This window comes from Apteryx mantelli, chromosome 2 (genome assembly GCF_036417845.1).
Source record: "Apteryx mantelli isolate bAptMan1 chromosome 2, bAptMan1.hap1, whole genome shotgun sequence".
Lineage (NCBI taxonomy): Eukaryota > Metazoa > Chordata > Aves > Apterygiformes > Apterygidae > Apteryx > Apteryx mantelli.
In genome coordinates, this window is record NC_089979.1 from 146,627,234 (window position 1) to 146,635,074 (window position 7,841).

Genomic DNA, 7,841 nt, shown 5'->3' on the forward strand with positions numbered 1-7,841 from the left:
TCTCCCACTCTTCCTTTGTGGGAATAATCCCACCAGCTTCAGTGAGACAAGACACTAAACGTGAATAAGGTTTTGACCCATTATATTAATACGAAATTCTAGTTGAACATCTGCAGTATGTTGTCATAACTATTTTATTAAAAATAGTATCCATGTACAGATTAAGTGCTGAAAGACTAACTGAGGGGACTGACTGCCGCAAAAAAACCATTCTAACTTGGTCTGAGGGTATGGATGTTAGGCTTGCTAAATATTTACACAACAAACTATCAAGAACGGGCCTGTAAAACTGTCTAAATATATATATACATATGTTTACATATTAAGAGCCAAATCCTGTTTCCACTAAAATCAGTGGGACATTTGCCATTGGCTCCAGTGGAATCAGAGATTTGGTCCAATATAATAGTTTGTCAACCATTAAATTTTTCAGGAAAAAAAAAAGTGTTTCTTCTACCCTTTTCTACCTTTTTCTTTTAGAACACAGCTAAGGGGAAGACAAGATAAACAACTTCAGTGGTTTGATTTTATGTTAAAAATCTAATGTAAACCTACAAAGCAGGAACACTGAGTTAAGGCTTGAAGCTGATTAGTTTCTAGTTTTAAGTGGAAGGATAAGAAAAGTACAAGGCAAACAATTCCTTTGGAGAGAAAAAGTATATTTGATTACCTCTTCCTTTTATTGTAAAATCATTCCTCACCACACTGAGTGGACTCCAAGCATCATTGATAGCAAGTAAGTCACAAGAACCAAAGCTGATGTATGGATAAAGCAGCAAGATCATAACACATCGAAGTATCAGATACACTGAAGAAACAACTCAGTGTCTTTAGGGGGTTTTTTCTATAAAAATTTGATCTATGTAGGACTTCATTCACATGGACACTAACAATAAGTATTTGCTTTGGCGGTAGTGGATCACACATCTGTTTAACTTGCTTTGTAATTTTTTAACATAAGGTTTCTTTGTGTTGTACAGATGTGAATCAGGTAGCATTTGATTGTTTACCCGCTACTGAGGTGTTCTGTGGTTGATCTCCGCTGGGGTGCTTGATTCATTGACTTTTGCCACGCAAATCCATTTCCTAGAAGAGCAAGCTTCATTTTTGGGTTGGTTTGGTGGGTCTTTTTACTCATTATCAGTCAGCATAAATAATAAATCCAGAAAATGTGCTGTATTTATTGTTGTTTCCTCCATGTGCTTTTCCTCCATCTAATTTAATGTAAACTTCATCTCCTGGCTCCAAATGAAGAACCACACTGTTACTGGCATAGTCGTAGTTCTGATCAGCATCCTGAGCAATTGCACTAGCTCGAACCTACATAAAATACATAACGAATGGTTAAGAAAACTCAGATAATTTTTCCTCCATGGTGAAATTAAAGCATATCCTCGATGTTCTATTCAGCATGCATTTGTTGCCACTTTAAATGTCTAACAATATACATTGTAGGGTTTTTTTGTATGGATATTGCTTATTTTCTCCTATAATACATTTGAATTTGAAGCAATAATCTGCCCCTTTCTCAGTCATCTGATTAATACAACACTGCTTGCAGTCCTATACATGTTTTGAGCCTTTTTTTTCTTTAATATATATATAATAATAGCTAGAGTTCTGTGGACTGAATCTGGTTTGTGCAAGTTTTATATTGATGTGACTTTTATGTCAGTGGAACAATTGACTGACATTGGTGAGGATCCACAGCAAGGACCTACCGATACCAGTCTGGAGTTTTTCCGGAAGTGATATATTGTCATACTACTAATAGGATCATGCTGCAAAATGAATTAAAAAAAAAAAATACTTACACACACGTGCACACACACACACACAGAGTGCATGCACAAGCAGGTAAGGAATCTAGTCCAGGCTTAGAAGGATTGTTATTGCCACATTTCATTAAGTAAACATTTAATTTCTGTGTATTGTAAAAGATGCACATTTTAAAAATCACAGGTAAGTCTCCATTTACTTCAAGAGTTTATGGAATTTACTAATAATTGAGGACTTTTAATTGTATTCACAACTTTCACTTACACATAGTTTTTTTTCCTTTTCTCCATTGCCATTTCACTACTGATTCATTTGACAAGACTAGCAAACCGAAAGAAATTTGTAATTTCAAGCTGCATGTTGGTTTCCAGCAGTGAAAAGTCTGTGGCATTGTAAGTCTCCATTTATATATAATTTTACCCCATTTGGTCAAATATTTTAATTTATTTGTATGTGATTTATTTAGGTATAACACATCATCTCCTTGTTGCTTGTCTTTGTTCTAGCATAGTTATACAGAGCAGTAAGTGATTTAGTGGTTTTGCAAACCTGAACTAAGTAATAATGCATGACTTGGTGTACTATATGTTGGATTTTATCTGTTCAGAATTGAAAAAATGGGCTATAAGTCACAAATTTCCATGGATTCCTTTCAAAGTTTAAATGATAAATTTCCAAATTAAATTTTCATGTGATACGATCTCACATTAATATTGAAATGTTAAAAAGGAGAAGGTTCTTTACCATGCAAGATCTTACAATATTATGTAGCTTAAAAATCACAGTGGGTGGAAATTCTTTGTACATCCCATAAGAAGAGTGAGAAGAGCTTAAAAGATTTGTAATGGTTTGACAGTGTGCAAATTTGAACTGATGCACTGCATGATAATACACCACAACTATTTCAGGACTTCTTGATCCTAATATTGTTTACAGAGATCATCTGTTTTGCTACTGTTTAAGCAATAATTATTCAAAGCACAGGGTATTTCCTCTGGATTAATGACTAGCAGGGGTGGGATTGAGGGCCTTGCAACATTAACCCTAGAAATACCCTCCAAAGAAAATGACGTGGGCCAAGACTGTTGTTGGTCAAGTAAATAGGAAGGAGTAAAAAGGCAATAGATGAGGTAGAAAAGCTTTCCTGTAGGTAGTATCTTGCATATTGGCAAACCAAATGGTTTAAATTACTTTCCACATTTCCACTAATATCATAATTAAATGCTGCTTAGTGGATTTACCTAAAATTTTATATTCCTGTGGATAGTAAAAGAGAATTCAAATTGTATTAGTGACTTTAAGCATGTTCCCTATCATATGGAAGTCAGCATATGAGCACTGAACATAACAACGGACATTTCATTTTTAAGCTTCTGGATAGGGCTTATTGCCAGAAAAATAAAAGAATGACTGGAATACTGAAAGCCTAGAAACCAAAGTGTAGATATTACTGTCCTGTATATAGTGACAAATGTCCTGTAAACTCCAGTGTGCTATCCTTAAGGTTTTTACCTCGTTTGGTTACCCAATGTAATTTCTAAAGCCTATGAGTACAATCTCAAATGAACTCTCAGCATACTGCTGCAAGAGCAACATATCTCAAAATTAAACTATTAATGGAGTATAACATTTCATAAGTTGCATGACTGCTCATCTCATCATTTTGTAAAGGTATGTTGGGACATTCAGACTGCAAATACACTTACTAGCTAAGCTATGTGATTTCAGCTCTTCTCCGTTTAAGCTCTGTACGTATTAAAGAAAACAGTGTGCTATAATGGAGACCTTGAGATTCCTAATATGCATTGCTTAGGAATGTTTTTTTTCTATAAATCATGCACTTCTCAATTGTTTGTTTTCTCATTGATAGAGAACACTGAATACATAATATTATCTTGGTCAGATTCTACTTAACAACTTAATTTCAGTATTTCCAAGTTTTCTTACAGATATTACACAGTTAACTCCTGTCAGATCACATCAGCGTTTAGTGTTTCAAGTGTAAATCAGAATCAAAAGGAAGCACTACTGCATTTAAACTATGTGTCAATTTAAAATAATTTGTATGCAATTTTTACCTAAATCATTTATCTTTGCATAAACATATTCAAATTCTGCATGCCTTAAAATATACAAACCTTTTTTTCTTTGAATCACTTCAAGTTGTATTTGTCTCACGTCTGATACAGGAAGCAGTTATATTTGGGAACGGTTAGACTTCAGGCTCAATTTAATATTTATAGTTAGTTACTTTAAAAAAACTGGTATTACTGATTACTGTTATTTCATTATTTTCCTGCTTCTGGGAAAATAAACACTTTATAAATTGCAATGACCAAAAATAGGTTAATATCTTAATTGCAAATAAAATAGTATTCTCACTATGGACAGTATTGCCTTTATGGAAAGGAATCAAAGCAAATATATTACAATTTACTTTGTTTTACTGGTCCTGGTTTATGTGGTGAGATAGTATTTATGGTAGACATTTTCTCATTTAATCGCTTGCTGCCGATGTCCTCATTATTCTGTTCTCGCAGGACTTCTGAGAAACTCTAAACAAAAGGTTAAGTGGCAGAGCAGATTCATTTAGTGGCCGCTGCTGCTTCCCTCTGCGATCCTGCGCTCAACACAAAGGCGAAGCGGGATGGCTCTCCGGGCGCCGCAGCGTGGGAGTCCTCCGCGGCCCCCGGGTGCGAGCGCTTGTCGGGGGAGGAGACAAGCAAACGAACTGACCCCTCTCTAATCTGAAAAGCCCCGTAGTGACACGGCGTCCGGGTTTCGGTGCTACGGAAACCACCCAGGGCAGATCAGACCCCCCAAACCACCCAGCGAGCGGTCTGCAAGGGACCGGGAGCACCGCGAGCGCGGCCCGGGCTCCCCGAGCCCGCGAAGCCCCGCGAGGCGGCGGGCGCGCCGCTCCGCTCCGCCCCGCCGCGGCGTGGCCCGGCTCGGGGCTGCTGCCGTGCGGCCCCGCCGCGGCCCCCGGAGCAGGGCGGCACCTGCCGCGCCCGCGCGGGGCGGCTCCTGCGCTGCGCCCGCGCCCGGGACGCGCCCCGCGGCCGCCGAGCTCCCGCGGCCGCCTGGGCACGTTTCACTTAGTTTCTTCCCCGAGCGTCCTGAGCAAGCGGGGTGACTAATACCCAATACAGCGAAATGCTGTAATAATTAGAACAAACGCATTCGTATCTGTTAACTGTGTATGAAAGAAGCGCAAAATTGCGAAGAAGGGCTCCCCGGGGGCAATGTTACAGTCGCAGCCTCTGCAAGCGTAGTGGCAACATTTAGCCTAATTAAAATGGATTATTCCTCTGCCTTCCATACTGTAGCATCGCAAGATCTTTAATTATTTTGAATATTTCAGTCCTCCTGCGGGGCATGAAGGCGAACCTCAGGCGACGTTTGCGCTTTCAGGGTGTTCAGTGTGCCTCCACTGTAAAACCGCGCAGACACCCGCGACCGGCCGCCGCCTTCCCCGCCGCTCGCCCGCGAGGAAGCGAGATCTGCAGGCGCCGAGCTCACGAAGTGACCGGGCTCCCCAGCGGTGCCCCGCTCCGCGGGTGCCCCGTCGGGGACAGCGGCTCCCTTCTCCTCCCGCGTCGCGCCCTCGGGGCCGCGGCCGCGCAGCGAGCCCTCGCCCCGGCAGCGCCCCGGCCCCCCTCGCCCTCCCTTCCCGAGGGCTTCCCGCAGCGCTCCCGGCGCCTCCTCCCGCCGCGCCGCGCCGCGCCGAGCAGGGCGGCGAGAGCCCGCGGGGACGCCCGGCCCCGGCCCGGGCAGCGCCGCCAGCGCCGCTGCTCCCGCCGGGGTCTCCGGGGGGCGGAGATCGGCCCGCGGGCTCGAGGGGCCCGGGCCGCCAGCGCGCTCCGCCGCGGAGTAGCCCCCGGGGCAAAAGAGCGCGTGGAATCCGCATTTACCCGGCGTCGCACGGCGCGGAGCCCCCGTCCCCTGCGGGCTCCTCGGGCACCTGAGGCGGGGCCGGGCGGCGGCGGCGCTGCCCCCTGCGCGCCCCCCGCGGCAGCCCGGGCCCCGCGCCGCCCGCTGCCCGCGCCCGCGCCGCCTCCAGCGGCCGCTCCGCTCCCCGCCCGCCGCTTCCCGCGCTTTCTGCGCCGCCCCGCCCGCCGCCCGCTCCCCCCGCGGCGCCCGGGTCCTTCAGGGCAGCCGGCTCCGCTCAGGGCACCCGCTCCCCCCACGACACCGCGCTCCCCCCGCAGCCCCCGGCGCCCGCCGCGGCGCCGTCGCGGCGCCCACCTGGTTGTTTTTGCAGAGGTCGGCCCACATGCTGGTGCCGTCGCCGCCCCGCATGAGCACATGGTAGGTGAAGAAGTAGATGCCGGGGATGGAGCAGGTGAACTTGCCGGTGGTGGGGTCGTAGTGGTTGCCCAGGTTGGTGACCACGTCGTCGAACTTGAGCACCTCGTAGCCCTCGTGCTGCCGCTTGAGGCCGGCGTAGAAGGCGATCTTGGGCACGGTGCTGTAGGTGGCGGCGCTGATGGCCCCCGCCGCGTTCAGCCCCGGCGCCCCGGGGGGGCCCGGCAGGCCCTGCCGCCCCGGCTCCCCCTTCTCACCCGGCGGCCCCACCGGGCCGGGCGGCCCCGGCTCGCCGGGGGGCCCGCGGGGCCCCGCTTTGCCCGGCCGGCCGGCCTCCCCCTTGGGCCCCTGGATGAAGGTGGGCAGCGACTGCATGAGGCCGCGGTCGGGCGTGGCGGCCGTGCTGGGCGCCTTGGTGCCGCCGTAGGGGTCGCAGACCATGCGGCAGGTGCCCAGCATCTCGTAGTGCGCCGAGGTGCCGGCCGAGCTCACCAGCACCGGGATGAGGATCACCAGCAGCAGCACCATGACCACCCCCAGCGCGCCGGCCGCGATCAGCCGCCGCCTGCTGCCCACCAGCCGGCTCAGCGCAGGGCGATCCTCCTGCCTGCTTTTGGACAAAATCTTGATGGTTGTGCGGGGACCTCCTCAGAGCCGAAAACACCGCCGAGCCCGCGCCGAGCCCGGCTCCCCTGGGGCTTGGCCGCCGCCCGCTGCCGGCGGAGGCGGCGCGCAGGGCACCGGCGGGTCCCGCGCTGCGGAGCGGCCGCCGCCGGGGAGAGCTGCCGCCGCGCCCCGGCCGCCCGCACTTTTATGCTCCGCGGGCGATCGACTTTTTTTTTGCGCACTGTGCCAGTCCGAGTCAACTTTCCCGTGAACTTGCCTTTTCTCTCGCCACCGCCCGCTTTCCTTCTCTCTCTCTCTCTCTTTTTTGTTGTTGCTGTTGTTTTCTCGGCAGGGCTCAGCGGGGACGCGCCCCTCGGCCGCCCCGGTGCCGCCGCCGCCGCCGCCGAGAGCCCGAGCCGCCGCGCCGCGCCGGAGCCGGAGCCGGAGCCGGAGCCGGAGCCACAGGGAGAGCGGGAGCCTGCCCGGGTGCCACCTGCCAGGAGAGGAGGAGGCTGACGAGCGCGCTGGAGCAATTTATAGGCACCCAAAAGCGCAGGGGAAAGGGGAGCTGCTTTGGCATCTCATTCCAGCATCTGCTCTGCTCTTCCCACTCACAGAGAGTTTGGCATTACTCTGGCAGTGTGGGAAATATATATTTTTTTCCTCTCCCCCCCCCCACCTCCCGCAAACGGATGAACAGCGAAATCGTGAGCCTCACTCACTAGCTGGATCTTGTGATGACAGCTCTTTCTGTAGCAGACCGAAAGGAAGAGATCTGCTTAGCAGCCTCTGGGTACCCTTCAGGTCACCGATCGAGAATTAAAAGGTCAATCCACCTCCTGCTTAATGTTTCCCTGAGGCCACTCTGCCATATTAGTATTTTCTGGGAAATATCACTTTAAATGTAGGGATGCTTTACAGTTGCTCGGTTGTCTAAGTGGAAGTTATTTGAAAATATACCTCCCACCTCTTGCAGCAGTGGAGATTAGCATCTCTCACAACTTCTGACCCCCCCCCCCCGATTACAACTATAAATGCAAAAAAAAAAAAAACAAATTTCTTTCTGCGAATTAAAACTAAGTGACCAAGTCATAACTGGTTGCACTGTTCCCCAGTGTTAAAGCCAGCCAGTGCTTTGCTAATCCAGG

At 49.1% G+C, this 7,841-nt stretch overlaps 1 protein-coding gene and 1 long non-coding RNA gene across 2 annotated transcripts; one reads left to right on the plus strand and one right to left on the minus strand.

Moving 5' to 3' along the window:
- The first annotated feature begins 697 nt into the window (after window positions 1-697).
- On the plus strand, window positions 698-4,482 carry LOC106483596 (uncharacterized). The gene is made up of 3 exons (XR_001292416.2): window positions 698-1,120; window positions 2,100-2,171; window positions 4,320-4,482. It is a non-coding gene; the product is annotated as an uncharacterized lncRNA (long non-coding RNA).
- On the minus strand, window positions 1,123-6,615 carry C1QL3 (complement C1q like 3). The gene is made up of 2 exons (XM_067292506.1): window positions 6,028-6,615; window positions 1,123-1,320 (listed from the first exon to the last, which is right to left on the minus strand). The coding sequence occupies exons 1-2, from the start codon at window positions 6,613-6,615 to the stop codon at window positions 1,141-1,143; spliced, it is 768 nt and encodes a 255-aa protein (XP_067148607.1). The 3' UTR covers window positions 1,123-1,140.
- Between the last annotated feature and the right edge of the window lie 1,226 nt (window positions 6,616-7,841).